Below are 23,835 nucleotides of genomic sequence, written 5' to 3' on the forward strand. Positions count from 1 at the left end.
GGGCATTCAGAAGATGGACTTGGCTGACCCTGACATGTCGATGATGCAGCCTGGCTCGTGGAAATATTTTCATTCATACCTTTTATGCACGAATGCCTCACCTTCAAGCTCTTCGCTTTCCTTCACATCACACACTCTTCGACACTCCTCCATTCCTAGTTTGCGAGCCTTTTCACCTTCTTGGCTATTTTGTGTGCATGCAGCTCATTTCAGTTCCTACTCATTTAAACATTGTTCTCTTAAAATGCTTTTAATAATACTGGTCACCAAGAAGCCTCTAGTCAGGCGTATCAAAGTTGTATCTGGAAAGAACCACATTTGCAGTAGTATACATCTATGACACGAGCATATTTTTGCATTTCAGAGTGGAGAGGGACACCACTTTGAGACGATTCATCTCACTAAAGGCGAAATGGTGTCGTGAAGCGACTCAAGAGCTCTGTCATCTGGTTCATGCGGGACACAGAGCACCGAACGGAAAGCCCATGCGAGACGAGAAACATAGTATTAAATTCCATCATGAGGTGGAGAGACATTCCAAAGCAGTGTGGAAAGGTAAAAGGTGCGACACACTGCAGCGTGCATGTGTGTGTGTGTGCGTGCAGCTACATCTGGCTAATATTCCCTTTTTCTTCCCCAACATTTGTGTACAAGTGACGATTCTAGTCATAGCAATGCACGTGGATAAACATGATTGTGAGGTGTTTATGTCTACTTTGCAAATTTAGAGTTGCCATGTAGTGTCAAAGTGCAAATTGCTGATACGATTGAGATCTATCTCAGTGATGTTTTATTAACTTGTGTTCTTGTACAGGTGAAAAAAAAGATAGCTAAGACTAGCCATGTTCCTTCTTTTTTGACATGGTTAAATGTGTTGCTGTTCATGCAACGGTTTGTTGTTCGTATCGACAGCGTATGCCGCCAGCTTCCTCTCCCAACACAGAAAGGCGGTGGAGTGCCGAAGAAACCCCAATATCCAAATATATGTCAACTTGTAGGCATTGTCTCCCCTCAGCGAGAAAGGCTTGTACTGTACTTATGAAAGTGCCTATTAACCCAACGAAAATATTCCGCTGGTATTCCTGTGTAGCTCTTGAAAACCTACATTTGTGTGCATTCATGCTTGCCCACACTTTTCTTGTACGTAAACCCCGGTAAAGAAATCGGGCCCCGATATTTATGAATGTAAAGTACCTCATATATTAAAAACCACATTATTTTCTTACATAAGGGTTCGATTTGTGATAGGGAAACAAAACAAACAGCATTGTGCCTTCACAATGAGATTGGAATGCACAGTTCTTTGACTTTGTTGCTAGTCGTTTTCGCTGTTTCACTGTGCTGCATTCCACGTGATCACTTTGTATGCACCGAGATCCATCGCACGCATTGTTAAGAAAAGAAGGGTGGAGTTATTTCTCTATGTGCAGTCATTTCTACTTGTGCATTAAACATATTGGTACTGCATACTACCATTGTTGTAGTGGTAATGGATAAAACGCTGCATGCAAAACGTGATTGCAGATTGAAGTGATGATGGAGGGATCAAACAGAGGTATCAGCAGTTGAATTTCTGTATATAGGCCTAAGTGTAGCTTTGTGGCACATGTGTTTGTTCTCAGAAAATAAAACTTGTTCTTTCTCTCTAACTTTGACGTGCAGTTTCGATTTCAACACCGTTGGCACTAGCTTTCCTCGTGTGTATTAGGGCTCAGCAGCAGCACTTGCTGCCCAACTTAACAGGTATGTCCCCATTCAAACTTTCTCCTGTCTTAATCTTGATCCATACTGTGTGAATCCTACCCAATCGCCTAGATTCCATTCAGCAGTCCCCAAATGCTTTGAGCAAGTACTCTGAAACATCCTAGTCTGGTGGCATCTTGGGAAGGTATGGTTGTTCTAAGAAAGTAGTCTCTCTATGAGATAGTATTGTCTTTAGATGAGAAACAAGCATTTCAATAAAATGCAAGAAACCGGTGATGAGGGTTCCCTACTTTAAATGAGTACTGCTCCATTGAGACACAAAAAAAAAGGAATTATTTTGCTACAAGGCAAAGAATAGTAAAATGCACAAAGGAAAGAGTACTAAAAGTGCTGTAAGTGAACGCAAACATAATGCAGTGAAGCAATAAAACGTAATCGGAGGACCTTCTGCAATACACCAACGGGTGGCATTCGCAGACAGACGTAGTTGAGCCCATTATACACAGTATATGCTCAAAACATAATCTTATTTATAAGTTTACAAAAATAGTAACCTTTTAATGGTGCAAAATGCATTTTGCAGAGCATTGTAGAAGCTCACATTCAACAAACACTTGCCAGCAGCAGACACAGCCACAGCAATGTGCGAGTACCCCCTTTAGAAGCCGTATATTAAAGTACATCAAACTGAGATTTTTAGCATTTAATGGAAGTACTGTTCTTCAAAAACATAGAAGGATCAAGCCTTTTCCACTCGACCACGTCTACTACAAAATTATATGCACTTAACACCATGCACCTGATAAGAGTAGGTAGGCCCAACCACACAAGACTCAACTGTTCTGATCTAAAGTCAATGTTCATGAGATGCTGTGCATTATATCCCTTGTATGTACAAGTGAAGGAGGTAGAGAAGGACATCTTAAAGGCCAAATCTGGCAGGAGTCCTCCTAGGACTCATGGGCACACCATCCTGTTGAAGGCCTGGGGTCAGGATCCGAGTGGAACGCACCGAGGCGGCTGCCTCCTTTTCAATGTGCTCTTCCTTGCGGCGCCTGAACTGCTGCTCGGCCAGCGCCATCTCCTGCTCCATCTGCGACTGGTGGTCCCTCTGCACCCTATGTCTGGACCGGCCAGACTCCCGGACACTGTAGAACATGGGCCCAAGCTCGGCTAGCCAGTGGCCATCGACGGCCGTCACACATTGCATGTACTCCTTGGTGGTCATGACCAGCTCATGGTACACTACATAGTCTGGAGTGTAGCCCATGCCGAAGAGGGCACTGGTCGGGTGGAGGTGGCAGGGCATGCCAGTGCGGCAGTTGATGTATTCACCGATGCCCTTGAGCCTGGCTGCCTGCAGAAAGAATGAGGAGCAGATGCACTTACGCACCACGTCCCACTCGGTGCCGCACGAGACCAGCTTCATCTTCTGCTGCCCCATGATGTCCTTGAGCTGTTGACGAACCTCGCGCACCTTGCGCATGGACTTGACGTGAATGAAATGTTCGTTGCACCAAGCCGAGGAGTAGTGGTTGATCTTCCACTGGAGGTAGACATTCAGGTAAGTGAGGTGGTCGCTTTCTGGAACTTGAAACTTTTCGCGAGCAGCGTCACTGTCTTCCTCGCGGCCCTTGGGCCTGTAGAAGATGCTAGGAACCGACAACATGGACACTATGGTGAGGATCTCTTCACTGCAACCCATGTCACAGGAGACAATCGTCATCTTGGAGAGGGCGGGGTCCAAGGGAAACTCCACCATGTGACGTCCCAGGGGGGTGAGGTTGCCCACATTGTCAAGAGCACCGAGGATCCAAAGTTGGTACATTGAGTTGAGGATGTTATCTTGGGGAGGAGGGTCCATGAAGTGGAACTGTAGCAAGTCCTGCACTCCCAGCGATTTCAACAGAAGAACCACATTGGCAAGGTTCGTCCTCTGGATCTCTGGTACCGTTGTCTTCAGCAGCTCATTCTTGTACTGGTGATCCGTGTAAAGCCTAAAGCAGTTTCCCGGACCTGTTCTACCAGCCCTGCCAGAACGCTGGTTGGCATTTGCCTGGCTCACGGGGTAGATCTGCAGAGCATCCATACCAATCCGAGGGTTGTATACCTTGAGTTTACAGTAGCCGCTGTCGACAACGAAGCTGATACCATCCACTGTGAGAGATGTTTCAGCGATATTCGTAGCCACAACACACTTACGAATGCCATCGGGGGCTTTCTGAAAAATTTTGGCCTGAAGGTCGCTCGGCAGTTGGGAATAAATTGGCAGAATGGCCAGCTGTGGAGCGTTGTCAATTTCCCCGAGCCTTTCGGCAATGAGCTCGCATGTCACCTCAATGTCTTCTTGGCCTGGCATGAATACAAGGATGTCTCCAATGGCTGGTTGTAGATGAATCTGAAGGGTTTGCTTAACAGCAGCATCGACATAGTCTTCTACTGGGTTCTTGCTAAAGAATAGTTCCACAGGAAAAGTTCTCCCTGGGATAGTGAACACAGGGACATTTCCGAAAAAGGAAGCAAATTTTGTTGCATCCATTGTGGCGGACGTGACGATAAGCTTCAGGTCCTGTCGTCGAGCCACTACTTCACGCAGTAGCCCAAACAGAACCTCTGTGTTCAGAGACCGTTCATGAGCTTCGTCCATGATGACAGCACTGTACTGATCCAGGTCTGGTTCCCTCAAAGACTCCCTGAGCAAGATACCATCTGTCATATACTTGATGATGGTTTTTTCGCAGGTGCAGTCCTCAAATCGAATGGCATACCCGACCTCTTCTCCAAGCCTACATGCCATCTCATCCGAAACACGTTTTGCCACCGACATGGCTGCTACTCTTCTTGGTTGAGTGCAGCCAATCATTCCATACTTGCTGTACCCATCTTCGTGCAAGTACTGAGTGAGTTGTGTTGTCTTTCCCGAGCCAGTTTCACCAACTATGATGACGATGTTATTTTCCCGTATAATTCTGAGAAGCTCCTGTCTCGCTGCGAAGACTGGCAGGTACTGTCGCTGTTGCAGCAGCGTTTTCATTCTGGAAAACTCGCTGGTTCCCTCACTTCCGGTGTCTTTCATGTGATCTGCAAAACGCTGCTCAGTCTTGTAGTCGGTATCCTCGTTGTCATCCTTCTGGTCTTCCTTTTTCTCCACACCCAAGATGTCTCCCAACTTGGTTCCCGCAAGCTCCCACTCTTTCTTCTGAGCCTTCTTCCTCTCCTTCTGCTCCCTGTGGTAGCGGACGACGGCACTCCCTTTTCGCGACACGATGGCCATGTCAGACGTCGCGTCTTTCACGGGCATCACGGGTTCCGGTTGCTTCGTGAACACGATCCGGCCATCTAGGAACGGGGGGACGATGTTGTGCACAAGCACGTGCACCCTAGCCTCGTTGTCCTCCTCGAAGTCTTCGTCGACGTCCACCTTCAGCACGACTCCGCTCGTTAGCATCCGATTCGTCTCCCACTTCTCGTTGTCCTTGTTGATCTGCCGCTGCTGCGCCGACACCTTCTTGATCTTCTTCTGCTCCAGGGCCTCCTCCTTCCTCTTTGTGTACTCCTGTGGAACGCTGGCGAAAGGGTTGTGGACGTCGTCGTAGCCCTCGTCCAGGCTGTACCACTCCCGGTCCAACCTCTGCTGCTCCACCTCCCATTCCTGTTTCTGGTCCCTGTCGTCGGCCCAGGGGATCTTGTCGTCCTTGGAGCGCTCGCTGCCGGGAGTGGCGTACGTCTTGCGCCTGTCAGCTGCCCACGCGTTATACTTGTGGGCCGGCGTCGCTCGCGGAGTGTCAGTAGGCCTACGGTACTTCTTGTCCGTTCCCCGCCTGTCGGAGCCTTCGCGCGGCGAAGGCGTCGGCACGTCCCAGGAAGACCGCCGCGACGGGGTGTCTTCGTCCTCGTCCCAGTTCGAGCCGGACGGTGTGTCTTTCGGCCGGATGTTGGGTGTCTGCGGACGCGACGGACGCGGTGGCGTCTCGTCCCAGTCTCTGCGGGAACGGTGAGAGCGACTCGACTCGTGCCGATCGTCGTGGCGGCTGTCTTCGCGGTCGTCGCGCCTGGTTCTCTCCCTACTGCCCGAAGAGCGGTAGTCTTTCTTGTTGTCTTTAGAACTGGCGTAGACTCCGCGGCTTTGACTGTCCTTCTGGTCGCGAATCCGGTCGGCGAAGGTGCTGTTCACGCCGCCGGTGTGAGTCGGAGTTTCTATCCGGGGCCTTCGGTACTGCCTGCTGCTCGACAGTGACGAGTCTCCCGAATCCGAGCCGCGGTCTCTCTTTTCGGACTCGCCATCTTTTCGGGCCTTTTTGGTGTCCTCTTCTTCACTCTTTTGTTTCCTCTTGGCGGCTGCGAGAACGTCGAGCCCGAGGATGGAACGTCGCTGGACGGGGGCCTTGAATTCGTGGGTTGACTTTTTCTTTATAAGTCCCCCTACCTCGTCCTCGATGCCCTCGAGGCGGTGTATTGACTCGAAATCACTCATATTTTCGAAATGATTTCTGTACGAGCTTTACGAGTCATTCTTTTGCATTCCTGAGTACGCAGCGTCGAATCCGATAACTGGGGAGGATGCGGAAAATCGTTAAACGTTTATTTTCAGATAGTTTCGTATTTAGTGTTTACAAATTACTGATACATTTTTATTCAATGTAGCTTGTATATAGTACTTTAAAAGTTTGTATATTTTTAAATTACTAATTATTTAAGATTAATTTTACAAAGAGCATACCATAACTTGCAAATCTTGATTACGAGACTAATTCTGCATATGGAGTTGCCGAAACAGCCTTTTCGGGTGCGCCCTCAAGTGGCGGCTGTTCTCCACAACCACAACTGTTTCCCGCAGCTTGATCGAAACATTTGTGCGAAGTTGAGACGTTCGTGTTGGGCATTTTTCCTTGCGTTTCGTGCCACAAATCATGGAAACACTGTTAGAGCAGCAACGGCGGTATCATGAGGAAAGAGAACGCCTCATAGACGCCCAAGCGAAGGAGATGCTTCACAAGAAATCGACGGTATGTCGTACGGCGTCCCCGTTCATCGCACATTGCCGGCACTTTTTGTCCTTTCCTTGCACGGATGGTTTCTTTACTGCGCTACCACTTACATGTCATCGGTTTTCGGTGATACTTTGAATTCATCATAGTAAGGTTTATATTTTACGTCGCTTCTAAGCGTTCCAGCTTCCATTCTGAGTAACGTTTCACCGTATTTGCCTTGCAGAATAGAGATCAAATAAATTCGGATCATCGTCTGAAGCTTCTTCTCGACGTAAGTATCTTTTTATTCGAACCATTGTCTGCCGATGTTTTACTTTAATATTTGTTTTAAAAATACAAATGCCTATTTGTTCCGTGGTTTTTTATTTTTAGAGATACATGGAATGCACAGGGAACTTGAAGGAGCTTTACGAAGACAGAGATGGGTACGAACAGTTTTTGCTACTTTCTCTTGTCACGCTGCATTTGGTACAAACGCTGATGTTTAAAAAAAAAAATATGTATATGTTTTTATCATTGTTTTATTGATTAGGCTTCGAAAAGAGGAGATATCGGCCCTTTCGGGCCCCAATGAGTTTGCCGAGTTCTATTCGAGGCTGAGAACTGTCAAGGAATTTCACAGGAAGCACCCTAATGAGGTGAGTTACTCAGTTAGTTCTTGCCAATCGCACAGCGACAACTTAAAACCAAGTTGTCGCTGCTTATCTTTTCTTTTTCTAATAAGCACAGTTTTTTTGTATTGAAGGTATTCGGCTACTATTTTTGTTTTCTATACATAGCTTGCAATGACATCACTTGATCAGACATAGGGGGGGAAAGGGCACGTGATAGGGTAGCTTCTGGCCACCAGAAAGAGAGGCGAACTTGGGGAAAAGGCGCGGCAGAGCGTAGCTTCTGCTGCGTTAACGAGGTGCTTCGGGCCACCAGAAAGAGGGACGGACTGACGTCACGTGCAAGCCATGTATATTTGTACTTCTTGCTGCTAAGAGTGCGCTGATGGATGCTGTCGGGGAGGGGGGGGGGGCCTTGGTCATTCATAAGCACAAAATAAAAATTATTGAATTGATTTGAACAGTTTCTGTAGTATACATGGGTTGCCTCTATGTCAAAGGGTGACATCATACTGGTGCATCTGCTCGTAATTGAAGCCACTCTTGCTTACAGTGTACACCTACGAGAGCCGTAAACTGCACTACATTCGACTGCAGCAGTCGCGCGTGAAACAAGAAAGGCGACAGGCTACATACCCTGGGCAGTTTCTATTGTATCCTGATGATAGTTGCATTGGTGTGCCCTGCGACAGAGCAGTTATCTAGATAGAGAAGGTACGGGTGGCAAAGAAGGCTTAACAGAGCTGACATGGCAACCTGATTTTAAAAGGAGCTGAAGTAAGGTTAGCAGGGGTGTGACAGACCAAACTGGTTTTGGAGCAGAAAAATTTGCATTTTGGTGCAGCTTACAAGCAGAAAATTTCCCAGTTCGGAGCAACTAAGGGGCAAAGAAGTCTGCGTTTTGGAGCACTGAGGATAAAGAATCTTTCTCTTTTGGAGTACTTTTCGAGTAACCGACATAATTTTGAGAAAGCATCTTGGCCATTGTACGAAGAGTTACAATTCAATCAAACTAGGTTTGTACTACAAGTTGTGGAAAGTATTGAATATTACTTTACTTTGAAATATCTAAGATTCCACATTTAAAGATATTTTATTTTAGAAACAAATTTCGATTAAATATGAAGGGTACAACTTGAAAACTTTGATGCTACATGCTATGTTGCATCATACATTGTAGCATGTACGAAGTATGATGCAACAGTATGATGACTAGGATGTATGGATGTACCGAAATATACACTGAATCCATCGGATCAATGGATGAATGGACACATACAGCTGAACCAAGGTATTGAGCGGTGGCTTGCGCCACCTGGCAATGGAATAGCCAAGGTTGTGCACCAAACTTCCCCTTTCTGCAAAACCTAGCGTCACCTTGATCTTTGGTGCAGCTTGGCTCAATTTTGATCGATTTCACGCAAAAAACACCTGAATTGTATTGAGGGAGCGTGGTGATATCCAGATATCTTGATATACCTGCAGATTTTTGCTCCTGTTGTTCGCTGATTTGTGCATTAGAGCTGTTGTGCATCTTTGCACTTGGTTTTGCCATCTTTTTAAAGTGTAGTCTACGCTCGTTACAACGGATCTGGTTACAACAGACTTTCGGACATAACATACCGATTTGTGAAGCTCGGTTGGTTTTCCTATCGGTCCCCAATGATTCAATTTCATTTATTGTGGATTTGGCTAAAACATACATTCGGATATAATGTACCATTCTAGGAGACTTTTGCGTTCATTTCCGCTTCATTATTGCGGACTTTTTCACAGTTGACATTCTTTATTTTCAAAAATTGTTTGGCTTTTCAACGCTGCAGCGAGCGCGACGGCAGCCATTTTTCATGCACCTGGCGTGCGCTCAGTATGCCCCCTGCTGTGTCCGAAAAACAGATCAGAGTTATAGCGGCCTTGCGGAGTTTTCGATTGGCAAGGGTATAAGACTCCGAAGTCAAATCGAGCGAGTTTTGGAACACCATTTCATTTCCCCGGATCTCCACATTTCCTACATTCGCAGCCTGCCCCGAACTTGAACGTCAGTTTCCAAAAGTGATTTGTGTTGTGGCTACATCGGTTACATTCTGCAGCTTCAATGATGGCGAAGCGGAAGTGAATCTTACTGAAGGAGAAGCTTGAGATCATCCAGGCTGTTGAAAGGAGGAAAAAACAATTAGCCGTTGAAGACACCTTCGAACTCTCAAGCAAACCGTAAATACAATCGTTAAGAACAAAGAAGCCGTCATCGAAACACAGGTAGCCGGTGACATGCAATTAAAGAAGTTTTGACTCCGTGGGGTGACTTCTCCAGAAGTCGAGGATGCCTTACTGATATGGCTCCATGACGCTCGTTCACGAGACATCCCTGTGAATGGTTTGCTTTTGCGGAAGCGTGCGGAGCAATTAGCATCTATTTTGGGCCATGATGACTTCTTGTGCAGCGTTGGTTGGCTGAGGTGATTTAAATCAAGGTTCGGGGTAACTTTCAAGTGCATTTCCGGATAGTTGGATGGCCTTGATGATGGTGTTGTGGCAAACTGAAAAAACAAGTCTCTTCCGGGTCTGCTCGCAAGCTACGAACCGCGTAACATTTTCAACGCTGACGAAAGTGGAGTCTATTACAAAATGAGGTGCAGTGAGGAGGATCGGTACCTCAATCCTCCTTACTGCACCTGACAAACTTAGACAGCTGTGTCCAAAGATCAACAAGCAGTAAGACTATCATGATCAATGCAAGATCAATCGTGCACGGAAGTTTGTTGACTGCCGCAGCAGCATCATTTACGAAATCCCGTGATCACGCGGAAAAGGGTATGTGGGACAGTTGGGGAGGTGTGTCAACGTGAGACTCTGGGAGCATGTGTATCCCTTAAATCTTCACCAGGGGGCCATCTAGCCATGCATGTGAGGGACTGTGGTTGTACCCCAATTTTTTGTGACACGAAAGTACTCAAACAGTTTCATGGCCAAAGGACTAGAGGATTATATTAGGCACAAGTGATCATGTCAAAAGGGCAGCCCTGCATAAGTTCGGCATCGATAGCCCTGTCGGCGAAAGAGTTAGATTTTTTTTATTGGTGTCCCTGATTTACCTTCTTCTTTCTTTTAATTGTTTTAGAGTTGCCGTCAGTTTTTTCTTTTGCATGTAAACTTTGAATGTCTCCTGTATTTAGTCCAATCACTATACCATTAGAATAAGTGATTAATACTATGTATCAGTTTTAAAATGAACAACACGTCAGAGGCTAATTATGTAGTTAGTATGACATTACTTTAATTAAAATTTAAAATACCCGTAACATCTTTCTTCTCCTTCCTAACCTTTCCATTAAATGTCTGTTATGAGTTCAGTGCCTGTCCTGTCTACGTCTTTTACTTGTCTTTGTCCTTTGTGCGGCAGTGTGTATTATGTACAACCAACTCGCCCATCAGATCATTTGAGTTCCCTTTAATAAGCTGAAATTAACTGCAAATTGAATGATGTGCTACTGGATTAAGAACGAAACCTGGATGGATGGGACAGTTATATGATTTACACATTCAGGAAGAAACCATAAAATGTCACTTCTGTCTGCCTTAGGGTGACCACCCATTCCGCAACTCGCGGGACTGTCCCGCATTGAGGGCTTGTGTCCCGCGTCCCGCAAGAAATTCCCAAATCTTCAAAATGTCCCGCATTTCACATTGTCGTAACATTCACTGCGCAAATCATGGCGCTTCTGAACGACAGGCAACAGGGAACCGCGGAGGTCGCTGATAAATGTGTGAATCTCGATGGTATGTCATTTTCTTGCCAAGCAGTGCGCGAAGCAACCGTCGTTCTTGCAGAAGATTGACGCACATGCGCCGCTGTGCCTCTCCCCTTTATGGCAAAATATTGCAAGCGAAAATTGCTTGCCAAAAGCTGAAAAAGAAACTCTTGTATTTAGTTCAAAATCATACTGTATCATGCGAAAGGGTTGTTGTGGAAAGCTTTTTTTAGTGAAGACGGCCACGCAAGGCAAAAAACCTGCAACTCCCAAAGGTCAGAAAAAAACAAACATAAGGTTTTATTTTTGTGTAGGAGCATGTTAATATAAGAGTAAGTATCGACAGGAAACTAAGCCGAAAAATATTTACTATTTTTTTTTTTTTCTTTTGATGCATTGGGGTCTGGTGCAGTCAATCTTTATGTTTTCAACTTAGATACTTTAAATCAAATATTTACCTTTACAAATAAACCAAAATATATCACTGTGAGTGAAACTTAGCTTAATTGCCGCGTACAATTTTCAGGTGTATATTACGCTTTCGGACAGCACAGAATTTCGGGGTGTGCGCGTTGGTGAATTTCCCTTGATACTTACTTTTGAGTCGTGAAAATACCGCCCTCCTCTTACCCCCCCCCCCCCCCCCCCCCCCCGGTCAGGATGTCCCGCATTGCACCGGCAGGACGGCGGTCTCCCTAGTCTGTCTGTTTGCTCTCTAGGGAAGCCATGTCTGTCTGTTTTCTTCCTGGATATTGTTGCAAGGACTACCATTTTGTCATAAAAGCTTATATGTCTTAAAGGGTAACTGCAAAGAAAAAAAAGTGTATTTTTAAACAGCCTAATTGGGACAAGCATGTCACAAAACACTTTTCCTGCCAAAAACAAAATTTTTTTACAGCAATATTTATTGCGCGAGACTGATTTTAGTTTGCAGCTATTTCGTCCATTTTAAACTGCGCGCCACAAAGTTGGTATTATACGTCACATAGTGGCTGCTATATGTAACAGAGTGACGTATAACAGCCACTCTGTGCGCGTCAAAAGAGCAGGAGTTTCAAATGTGGAGAAGTTGTGACTCCAACTAAATTACGTTTTGCGGCGTAAATATTGCTAGAAAAAATTTGTTTTTTCGCGGAAGATATGTTTTCTGACATGCTTGTCTAATATAGGCTGTTTAAAAACACAGTTTTTTTTCTTTGCAGTTACCCTTTAAGAATGAGCTCTCGGTTTGATAAAGCGCCTTGAAACATTGAAGGTTCGTAACTTGATCTTGTTCTTGCTTTGCATTCCTATTTTTTGCATTTTTTTTTAGATGACACAAAGCATGAAGTAGTTTGTAGTTTATTGTGGAGAAGTGGAGGATAGGACCAGGTCTATCTCCCAGAGGTGTCATTACCGTCATCCGGTCTTAGCGGAGGGGGAGAGAAGCATTACGGAGGACAGAACAAATTCTCATGACATGTCCTATGCATCTCACAATACCTTCTTGCTTTCAGATCCAAGTGCCCATGTCTGTTGAGTTTGAAGAAATGAACAAAGCACGGGAAAATCCATCGGAGGACATGCAGAGTAAGTTTTCATGTGCAGTTTTGGTTGGGATGTGTCTGCTAAAGTGCAGTAATTCTCTGTTATCTACAAATGACATGATCACTATAATGAAACCATTTTTTTTTCATTTAGATCTGGTAGAATTTTCGGATGAAGAAGGCTATGGCAAGTACCTTGACTTGCATGAATGCTACGAGAAGTACATCAACCTTAAAGGAATCGAGGTAAAAGTTTTGATAACGCAGTGTTGTTTGTGGCACTCACGAATTTCATTCACAATTCCAGCGAGTGGACTACTTGTCATACCTGTCAACGTTTGACCAGCTCTTTGACATCTCGAAGGAAAAGAAAAATTCGGAGTACAAGAAGTGAGCTGGAGAGTTTCATACTCCTCAAATAGTACTTGTCACATTGTTTTCTCTAGAGATGTTTCCTTATAAATTACTTCCTTTGTTTTCTCTACAGGTACCTGGATTGTCTCTTGGATTACTTTCAGGATTACACCCTTAGAGTGAAGCCTCTGCTTGACATCAACCAGGCAAGTGTTTTGCAGGCTGTAATTCAGATATAGTGGAACCTCGTGGATACATTCTTGGTTTTTGCGTTTTTCCGGCTTCTACGTTCAAAGGCGCCAATCCTGCCGAGCTCCCATAGGAACACGTATTAATTTCCCGTTTAGTGCATTTACTTTCCCCGTTCTTAAGTCTAAAAAGCCGCCGGCCGATTCACGAGATGGACCGGCTCGCGGATAGATTGATCACGTGACGACGCGTCCACAGATCGTCTGCCTCCCAAGCGCACTCGCACGGAGGGAGAGATGAGGGACAGCAAGGATCTGTCAAACTCGCTGAACGACTGCACAGTGACATCGTCGTCCAAGATCTAATGCAACGAAGAATAATTGTGTGCTGCTGTTACGTGCCGCGCGAGATAGAACACTGTGAGAGGCGTGGCGTGAAGTGCCACTACCTTTAATAATCCAAGGCATAACACAAGTGTGCTCGTGCTCGAGGAGGGTCAGATAAGAGGCAACGGAGTCCCTGGCTTACAAGGGGCATTTGCCCACGTCCTCGTCCCCTTGCTTTCATGCGCAACACTTCAATACACCACAGGCACAAGATCTTTCCCAACCTTGTTGGGTCTTTGTTTGCCGGATGAGTGACTGTGTGTATGTGCGGGACTGAGTGCTGTGTGCTAGACAAGTTTTAACAGAAGCTTCGTGACATGGACCCAGAGGGGTACTGGAATCTGCAGTGCATCAGCTGAAAACAGTTCCTGCAGCTTCCTTCACGCCTAAAAATAAAGAATTGCGCGACAGAACGAACGAGCGAATAAACGGAACGTACAAATTTCAGGTGAGGCAAGTAAAATGATGAAAAATAAAGTGCCTCAGTCTGCTCCCATGTTAGCATTGCATACCTAATTCGACTTAAAATAAATGACGAGGGTAAAAAACAAAATTAATCTTTTTGTTTCAAAAAGCTAATTTGGAGAAAAAATTGCCTAGCTGGCCACAGCCAAGGGACAGGGCCCGAATCAGCAGCTTTTATTTGGTAGGTAAACTCCCCCCTCCCCTGCTCTATTCTTGGTCTTGTTCTTGGTCTTCATATTATATTTTGTAGTGCTCTTCTCTTTGTTCTCCTTGTCCTTTCTTGTTGGAAGGTCCATGAGCTGGTGGGTTCGGTGGAATTGATCGAGAGATTGACAAAATATACCTGGAAAGAGATGAAAATTTTTAAATACCCCGCCAATAAAAAAAAAATATTTGTATATGTAATATATAGATGGGGTTTTTGATAGTAATATTTTTATTACTATTATTATTACTATTTCTTTTAATTAGTGTTTTATTAATTCCTTTTCTTTGAGGTGTATAACTGAGGTTTTACCTCCTGAAAATTAATAATCCAGGGTCATTCTTTTTCTTGTAGACATTATTGTAAAATACCGGGCAAGCGCCCACTTAAACTTTGGAGATAATCGGAAAAAAATAGATGGGCGCTTGTCCGGTCATCAATTTTACATATAAATGTTCTGTGCATATTTTCTCAGATCTTGCAAATTTGGTAATGGGCGCTTAATGTGGAATGGGCGGATGCGCGGTATTCTACGGTAGTTGCTTGCCCCAAGATTGAGTAATTTCTGATATTACCGTATGCACACGTGTAAGGGCCGCACTTTTTTTTCTCAAGAAATGAGGACCAATTTTTAGGGTGCGGCCCATAACGCGACGTGCAATTTTTAAAGTAAAAAGAACGTACCAGATAGCGAACGAAGAGCATTTATTGCAGTACACGGCATATGTGCTTAATCGTCGTCGCTCAATGAGTCCTCAGACTCGGAGTCTGAGGTGGTCTCTTGCGCAGCATCGTCCTTCCACAAGCAGTCGTCTTCAGTACCATCCAAGCTGTTGGATATACTGGTGACCTTAAAGCTTCGGGATACAACGTCCGTCGATAGCGAGCTCCACGCTGACAGGATCCAACCGAGAACAGTCGCAAGCGGTGCCCTCTTCAGCCGTCCGGTCGGCGTCTGCTCATGGCTGCCGCTTGCCATCCATCCAGTGTAGAGCCTTTGGAATTCAACCTTAAAAGGTTGATTTACGCTGACGTCCAACGGCTGCAGCATTCCAGTGAGGCCGCCCGGAATCATGGCCATGTCTGTGCCGACACGGTGCAGCGTTGGTGCTCAGCGCCGGTGGTCCGCACGGCGACGCTCTTGCCTTTCAGTTCGACTGTGTAGTTCTCCGGACAGTCAAACCATGCAGGAGTTTGATCAGCGTTCCCTATTTGCGAAAGTAGATAATTATGTTCATGGTGAAGGCCGATGACATACTTATGAAAACTAAGCACCTTGTCAATGTAGTCTTCTGGCAGCCGCTGGCTCAACGTGGTTCTTCGCCGAAAGGAGAGCCCCTTCCTTTTCAGAAACCTTCGCGCCCAGCCAGCACTAGCCTTGAAAGTCTCGGCCGGTATGTTCTTTGCACGTGCCAAGGCTAGTGCCTTCACGCGCAGCATGTCCGTTGTGAGTGCGAAACCATCGTTCCGCACTTCAGTCACATAGCGGAACAAGTCTTCTTCCAGTTCCGGAAACTTGCATGGTTTTCCTCGGAAAGCGCGCTTTTTGCTGTTGGTGTTTTCCAAAGCTTCCTTTTGAGTGCACCGTCGTCGAACACACTTTTCGTCGACGTCGAATTTTCTGCCGGTGGCACGTTTCCCGTTCTCGAGAGCAAACTTGATCACCTTTAACTTGTAGCTAGCCGTGTAACTATTCAGGTACTTGCCCATCATGCCACAACGTAAACGCTCGGTAGAAGACAAGCAAACATGAGAGACAACACGGCGTTCACAACTCCAGCAAATGGCCGGCTGAACTGGCTGAACTGCACAAGTTGGTGATGCTAATGCCGATACGGATAGCGCCATCTATCGACAACGCTTAGAAGCTAGCATGCAGGCGCGCATTTTGAATGCGTATGGGTCAGCGAAAGTGTGGGTGCGGCCCTTACGCGGGTTTTTTTCTTTCCGAATATGTAGTTCAGAGAAACGGGGTGTGTCCCGTACACGGGTGCGGCTCTTACACGCGTATATACGGTAGCATTATATGTGGGTTGGGATTTACGCTTGGATTGTGGATTTCATCCTGTAGATATCCTATTGGAACTACAATATGATTCGGTTCGCAATCCTCATGGAACTTTTTTTTTTTGTTATCTTTTAATGTTAAAGTTAGCAAGACAGGTATGTGAAACCGATTATTGGGGATGGTCAGTTAGGGCTGTCATGATCGGAATAATTATTTTTATTTATTTATTTATTTCAGATACCCTCAGGGCCAAAGGCATTAGAGAGGGGAGTGGGTACAATGTATAAGTATAAAGTTAAAAAATGCAGTGGTTATTAGTACAGTAAATTGACTCTTATTTATACAATGTTAGCTATGGCGTTCTTGAACTGCTGGGGATCTTTGATTGTTGCTGTCGGGGCGGGAAGGCCATTCCACTCCACTGATGTGCGAGGAAAGAATGACTGAAAAAAAGCATTAGTTCTACACGATGGAATCCCGACTTTATGAACATGATCTAATCTAGATGAGATGTATTGGGGGGGTAAAATATGTTCGGCGCGCAAGGAGGGATGAAGAAACAGTTTGTGAAAGAGACAAAGACGAGAGATTTTGCGGCGGGATGTTAGGGATGGCAGATCAAGGTTAGATTTCATTGTACTGATGCTTGCAGTTCTATTATAGTTAGACAATATGAAATGAACAGAATTATTTTGAACCATTTCAAGTGAGTGTATCAAGTTTTCGTGGCTTGGATCCCAAACCGAAACGGAATATTCGAGTTTAGAGCGAATGAGGACCTTGTAGAGTAGTAGTTTTAGGGATGAAGGTGCTTTAGCAAAGTTACGTCGAAGATAACCCAGCATGCGGTTAGCGTTATTAATGACGTACGAGGTGTGAACGCTCCAAGTTAGGTTAGATGAAATGTGGACACCAAGGTATTTATAAGAAGATACGGCGTCTAAAGGCACATTATTAAGAGAGTAGACAGGCGAGTTAATATTTTTTCTAGAGACACGCATAAGTTTACATTTGTTAATGTTTAGTTCCATGCACCATGTTTTGCACCATACAGAGATGGCGTTAAGGTCAGATTGAAGAGTGGTTATATCGTTATCACATAAAATTTCCCGGAAAATTACACAATCATCTGCAAACAAATGAATATGGGAAGAAACACAAAAAGAGAGGTCATTAATGTAGATAAGAAAAAGGAGAGGGCCAAGCACAGAGCCTTGGGGCACGCCGGAGTGGACGCCACTTGGGGGAGATGTGAGGCTGTTAGCTGAAACGAACTGAGAACGGTTAATGAGGAAGTATTCGAGCCATATAAGAAGTTTAGGATAGAGATTAAGCTGACTTAATTTAAGAAGTAAAAGCTTATGACACACCTTATCAAATGCTTTCGAAAAGTCTAAAAATATGCAGTCGGTGAGTGATGATCGGTCAAGAATGGCGTTTAGTTTATGAGTGAAAGATACCAATTGAGTTTCGCACGAATAAGTTTTACGGAAGCCGTGTTGTGAAGGTGTGAAAAATGAGTTCGATTCAAGAAAGTTAGCGAGGTTAGAAAACAGAATGTGCTCCAAAATTTTACACGGGATGCTTGTGAGCGAAATGGGTCGATAATTAAGGGGAGAATTCTTGTTACCTGATTTGTGGAGTGGAACAACCTTTCCCACCTTCCACTCAGCAGGGAGATAACCATTGTCAAGGGACTGTTGGAAAACTTTTGATAAAATGATAGAAGAATAAACACTGGTACTTTTTAAAAATTTTGGGTCAATTAAATCGCAACCAGGGGCAGAAGATTGTTTGAGTGATCTAATTACGCTTTCAACACCACTGGGATCAATAATAACAGGAAACATTGCAAGGTAATCACATGAGTTTACATTAGGCAATGGGACGTCTGTAGTTACGGAAAAATTGCGTGAAAATATATAATTAAGAACGATGGCACATTGATTAGAGGGAATGACATTACCATCACTGTTGACGAGGGTGATATTGTTATTATCTTTTGGGTTAATAACACGCCAAAACTTTTTTGTGTCAGTTGTTAGCATGACTGGCAAAGTATTTTGAAGATACTCTGCTTTAGCTTCTCTTATCGCTGTTACGTATTCCTCGGAAGCAAGCTGATATGCGGCCCAGCGCGCATCGTTTGAAGAAAGTTTAGCTGACCTGAACAGTCGTTTTTTTTTGTTAGATAGACGTTTAATGCGAACGTTAAACCACGGTGCGTTACTGTTAGAGATAATAGTGCTAGTAGGGATGTACTTATTCGTTAGAGCATTAACCTTGGTTACAAACATATCCCAGTTATTTTGTACGCTACGTTTATCAAAATCCTTCAAAAAAATATCAAGAAACACGGATAATTCAGAATTAATGGCTTCAAAGTTCGCATTCCTGTAGTTTCGAATAGTTTTCACTTTTTTAATGGTTTTAGGTCGCGACAGGTTTAAGTGTAGTGATAGCAGGGAATGATCGCTCAGGCCGGGTAAATAACTGATGTCAGATACAAGATCGGGCTGAGGTGTTAGTATGAGATCTAGGACGTTTGCGACAGATGAGGTCGTTCTGGTAGGTTGTTTCACGAGTTGTGTGAATGAAAAGACAGAGCACATTTCTAAAAATTCATTAGCTAAGGTGGAAAAGGGGGCCATACTGGGTGTCTCACCATCCCATGTTATATTTGGAATATTGAAATCCCCAAACAAAAATAAAGGTAACGTGGGATAGCGAGTTTTGTAATGCTTACTAATATTTGTTGGTGGAACTATTCTCATGAGCATCCTAGGTCCGTTGGAAGTATTTAATAATGTGCTCTAACGATAATTTTTTATTTTTTTATTGTTTTTTTTTTGGTGTTTTTTGTTGAGGCTCATTATGGGTGCCGTGTTTCTCATTGCACTCCTCTCGGCAGCCGAGGGCTCAGTGTTCCTCACTCCTGGAAGGGCAAGTCCTTTCCCTTCTTGATTCTTGTGATTCTATTATTCTTTTTTTTAAATTAAATATCGACAGTTTTTTTTAAATTATTTTTATATCTTGTATTTTGAGGTGCTCTCAACTCACCCCCAGAGGAACAGACCAGAGGCGGGTGGGGCAGCCTCTGAATCCCGGGGAGGATGTCAGACAACCCCCGGGAAACACCCAGCCGTAAGCTGGCATCGCCTCATGCCGACCTAGTTGCCAGGGTATTCCCTTCATAGTTGCCAGCAATGTACCATCTTGGTTTTGCTTGTCAAATGAAAGGTGTGTTGTGGCCAGACGAAAAGTTTTTCGAGTCAACCCCCCCAAAATCCGTGAAAATAACAGACCGAAAAAGCTGAGCGCCTTTTCACTCATGGATTTTTTTACTTCAAGCCACGCTTCAAACACGTTTATTCTGACAACGAAAGTTTTTTTTTTTTTTTTTTAAAGGGCAACACGAAGATAGTGCATTATTCGCGACTCCAACTAACTATAGGTGGCACCACTCATTTTCCAAGATGGCGGGTTTAGTGAGGGTCAGAGATGCGTGCCGCTGTTGAGCCTGTCTAGTGTGCTGGCTTCACTGAGCGACATAAATTATTCCTGGTAATACGAGGAAGCTAATGTTTTATGAGCGCAGGTCACCTCTTTAGCCTGGAAACAAGAACGGTGTTTAGCGTATTAATTACGGAAGGATGCGCATTTTAATTCTGGAGCGAAACCGAAACTTACCTCTATTTTGGATTTAATTTCTCGACAGAGGTCTTAATTTCGGATTCTTTCATGACTCAAGATGTGTCTCACCTCGTAATTATTTACTTAGAAAAGTTGTTTGCGGAAACTTTATTTTGTGACATACTGTTCGATCCAGGCTGATATTCATAGTTGTTGAAAAAATTAGTGCTGATATCTGCGTTCTCGCTGCCTTTTTCTCGCTCAGATAATTGTCATGGGAAATAATGACAATTATCCCAGCACAAGAATAAGAGAATAATTCCAATTTTTACAATATGTCCACGAAACGCATAAACTAATAAACGCTGCTCTCACTGCAACAACCCAAGACGGAATCTGAGTCAGACAGCTGAAGTGTGTGTGTGTGTTTTTATAGCACCGCGTGACGCGTAGGACTTTATATTACATCCAGCATTTAACTGTTTGTCTATCTTGATAACTATGTCAGAGTTTTTCATATGCTAAAAAGAAAACAGAATTATACCTTTCTGGAAAGAATATTAGGGTTAAATAGAGTATTCTCGTGATCTTGGCGTTAATGAGAGGCATACATTGCCGCGATTTGTATTTGATAATATTAAAATTCACATATTTGAATAAGTAATTCTTCAAGCTCTAATATAATTTCTTGCTTATGGTCTAATTTTAAACGCGCGAAGAAATATGACAATGAATCTGTGCTAATATATCGTCACTGGTTCCAATTGCTGCATTTTAATTACAAATAAAATAAAAATAGTCTAAAATCAATGAAAACATTCTAGCTAATGTGAGAAATCCATGTAAAATTACATTAATTGTGGGTAAAGTATATTTTGCTATCAAAGTCGCAACTTTTGACAATCGGCGAAACGTCCAAAGTCGCCGCCAATATACTTCCAGACCAAATGCCCAAAAGTTACAAAAAAGCTTTTTTTTTATTACTAGTTTTTTTCATAACATTTATTTACTTTTGTATTTGCTCGCCGTCGTTTTGCCAATCTCAGCCTTTCCAGTTCGAAGGAACGCCTACCTGCTTGCACGTCTGCTCACTGCAGCACGTTTCGTTGGCGTTGGAAGCCGGTGAAACAGTAGTGAGTTTTACTATTGCGTATACTAGCGAACTCAAGGCCTGTGTGTTTGCGTTAGCTTTGCGCGTTCCACACTGCACGTGCGCGGAGCCTGAAATCGCGGTCTTGGGTGCCGCGTGGCGATGAAGCGCACGCGCAACGTGGGGCACGTAACTCTAACGCAGACGCACACCGCTTGCGTTTGCTTCTATGCACAATACTAAAACTCTCCAGTAAGGTACAATCCCATACCGGCTGCAGCACTACGTTGGGACAGTGAAGAGTGTTGTTTGCATTCGGAAACGACATTTCGCGAGCCATGATCGCGAGCAGTTCCGCCATGCCCGCTGAGCAGGAGAATCGGGGGACCCTCACTAGAGCGCTTCCCGTTTCCGCCGCGGGAGGGCGAGCGTCGGGCTGGAGACGCGAATTGTGTTTTGTTCTGTTTTTGTTTGTTTGCTGGTCTATGTTGTCACGTGGTTCTAGTACCACACGTGAGGGAAGCTGCAAGAACTTCGCCCGGCTGACGCACTGCAGGTTCTGGTACCCCCTCCCGATCCGTGTGAAGAAGCTTTTGTCAAAACTCGTCTAGCATGCCGCAATCTCTCCTGCACGTACACTACAGTCTGTCGTCCAGCAAGACCTTTTTTGCAGCTGTGATGTACTGAGGTCGCGCGGGGACAAACCGACGAGGACATTGACAAGCAGCCCTCCACAAGCCCAGGACTACGTTGCTTGCCCGCATTTAAGTCGCCGAAAGTGCCAGGGGGAAATTAGGAGCTTTTCCTGAATGTATTCGAGTTCATACCAACGAATGTTTACAAACATTTGTCTGAGCCAATTCCAGTTAACACCTACAAATGTTTGCATAAAATAAATTGTTTCAGGACAGTTGCTGTCTTATCCCTAGCGCCTCCCAAACAGCGTTATCATTCCTTACATTTTCCCGGATCGTACGTTTTATTTACCTGGTCCCTGAAAAACATATCAACGAGGTTCTAGTGTATTCCTTCCGTTAGTCTTCCGGCATAGGGTAATGGAGATCTGCCATTTTTACTCCTAGGAAATGGAGAATGTGATGGCAGACTTTGAGAAACAGTGGGAAGCGGGAACATTTCCTGGCTGGCAGGTGAGCATTCGTCAATTTGCCTTACAATTAAAGGGAAACTCGTTGTTCTTGACAAGAAGATGCAGTTTTTAAGTTTCTTAATCTCTTTGCAACATCATTGATTTCCATTTTCTTTCTATGCTGTGTTGGTTCAGTGACGTCTCGTTAATACGGACACGTTCGTTCCCTCAAAAGGCGTCCATAATGCGAGTTAAGAATGAGACAAGAATGCATGTACTTACCAAGTTCATCCCCTAAAATGTTGTCTATATAGCAGGTTATCCAAATTAACGGGATCCGTATTAACGAGATATGACTGTAGTACTATGCACTAAAATTTCAGAATAGTCAAAGCGCAAAATGAATCCAAGGACTCTGATGGAGCGACCAGCGCTTTTCCGTGCCTGTAACCTGCGTACCGCATAAAAATGTGTCTGTTTTCAGAAAGAAGCTGGGAGTGCTTTGGCACATGCCGGAGCCCATCTTGACCTGTCTGCATTCTCGTCCTGGGAGGCAAGTGCTTCTCACTGCGTCGAAATATTGTCTCTGAGATCGAAAGGTTTTCGCTAGCTTTCTTCTAGTAAGAGAGCTGCAAGCATGCACTTGATGTGCCTATACTTTGCTTTCAGGAGCTGGCTTCTCTAGGGCTGGACAGACTCAAGTCTGCCTTGATGGCTCTGGGTCTAAAGTGTGGAGGGTATGTAGGCTGATCTGCTTTAAAATTACTCTTTCGTTCTTGTATATTCATCTGTGTTCCTTAAGGCGTCGTGTTTTCCTTGCATTTCAGCACTCTGGAAGAGCGTGCCCAGCGCCTCTTCAGCTCCAAAGGGAAACAGATCAGTGAGCTGGATCCTTCCCTGTTCACCAAGTCGAAGCCGGGCCGGACAAAGGACACGGAAAAACAGAAGGAGATTGCGACGTTGGAGGCACAGCTGTACCGCTTTGCTGAGATCCTCTCTGTAAGCAGTTTTGTCTCTCTCTCTCCGTGTTTGCTGGGGATCCCAGACTGAGACGTTAATTTTATTTGTACAACAACGAAGCTCTTGTCTGGTGCATTGAGCAGACGGCATCTAGGAAAACTTGCCTGGGAGATTTCATGCGGCTTTTGGTTGATCTGCATACGGGCACCCTGCTCTTTTTTACAGTCATGTTTGTTCATGCTTTTCATGATTGCTTTGTGGCAGAAGTGCATGTGGGCAGTCTTGCCGGAAGGGTCTTTCTTCACTAAATAGACCTAGAGTTCTTCAGTGTACAACAAGTAAGGAGTCACAATAAGCATCCAGGTGCTAAAGTTGTTCAATAGGTGTAGTCCTCAACCATTGATATTTACACATCCCTCATGGAGGATTCACAGCAAAAGGAGGAAGGGGTGTATTGAGGATAACTGTAAGGACAAAACACTAGTTGTAAAATGCATTTGTTTTATTTGTCATATATTGCAGAAACATCACGAGAGGTATGTTTTTTGTACGGAACAGAAAATTGATTGTTTGTCCTGACTGATGAGAGAAGAGCTTTGCTGGTCATAGTAAACATTTTCAAAACCAATACATTAGTGTGACTTGAAGGTAAACATGTTCGGCAGATATCTGCCTGGTTGGGTGAATTTAAATGTAAAGAATAAAGAAATACGCCAACCAAAAAGTCGAAAAATTGTCCCAACGTTTCGAAACAGTTCGTTTCTTCCTCAGGGGCGACTAAACGGGATAATAGCTTCTTTGTCTTTCTTTGAACTGGCTATCTCTTCTTCTTCATTGTCGATTGCTGGTTGTCTTCGTTTCGCCTGCGCCGTCTTGA

The 23,835-nt window shown here is 44.4% G+C and overlaps 3 protein-coding genes across 4 annotated transcripts in view; 2 read left to right on the plus strand and 1 right to left on the minus strand.

The window, feature by feature from the left end:
* The window catches only part of LOC8037438 (endosome/lysosome-associated apoptosis and autophagy regulator family member 2), a 55,630-nt gene extending 53,981 nt beyond the window's left edge, over positions 1-1,649 (plus strand). For both annotated transcript variants that reach the window (XM_042291686.1, XM_042291687.1), the window contains exon 20: positions 365-1,649. In XM_042291686.1, coding sequence (XP_042147620.1) covers positions 365-424 — 60 coding nt within the window. In that variant the 3' untranslated portion in view covers positions 425-1,649. The remainder of the gene's footprint in view (positions 1-364) is intronic.
* A 742-nt stretch (positions 1,650-2,391) lies between these two features.
* Positions 2,392-6,281, minus strand: LOC115326398 (pre-mRNA-splicing factor ATP-dependent RNA helicase PRP16). Its single transcript, XM_029987277.4, has one exon. It carries the CDS (start codon positions 6,176-6,178, stop codon positions 2,627-2,629), a length of 3,552 nt encoding a protein of 1,183 aa, XP_029843137.2. The 5' UTR covers positions 6,179-6,281; the 3' UTR covers positions 2,392-2,626.
* A 220-nt stretch (positions 6,282-6,501) lies between these two features.
* LOC8037439 (splicing factor 3A subunit 3) lies at positions 6,502-23,048 on the plus strand. Its single transcript, XM_040208641.3, has 12 exons — positions 6,502-6,710; positions 6,919-6,966; positions 7,068-7,120; positions 7,228-7,333; positions 12,552-12,624; positions 12,736-12,827; positions 12,889-12,971; positions 13,069-13,141; positions 21,994-22,059; positions 22,483-22,551; positions 22,668-22,735; positions 22,826-23,048. Exons 1-12 carry the CDS (start codon positions 6,615-6,617, stop codon positions 23,046-23,048), a joined length of 1,050 nt encoding a protein of 349 aa, XP_040064575.3. The 5' UTR covers positions 6,502-6,614.
* The last annotated feature ends 787 nt before the right edge of the window (positions 23,049-23,835 follow it).

The sequence above is a fragment of the Ixodes scapularis genome, unplaced genomic scaffold, assembly GCF_016920785.2.
Source record: "Ixodes scapularis isolate PalLabHiFi unplaced genomic scaffold, ASM1692078v2 PGA_scaffold2__306_contigs__length_199485367, whole genome shotgun sequence".
NCBI classification, from domain to species: domain Eukaryota; kingdom Metazoa; phylum Arthropoda; class Arachnida; order Ixodida; family Ixodidae; genus Ixodes; species Ixodes scapularis.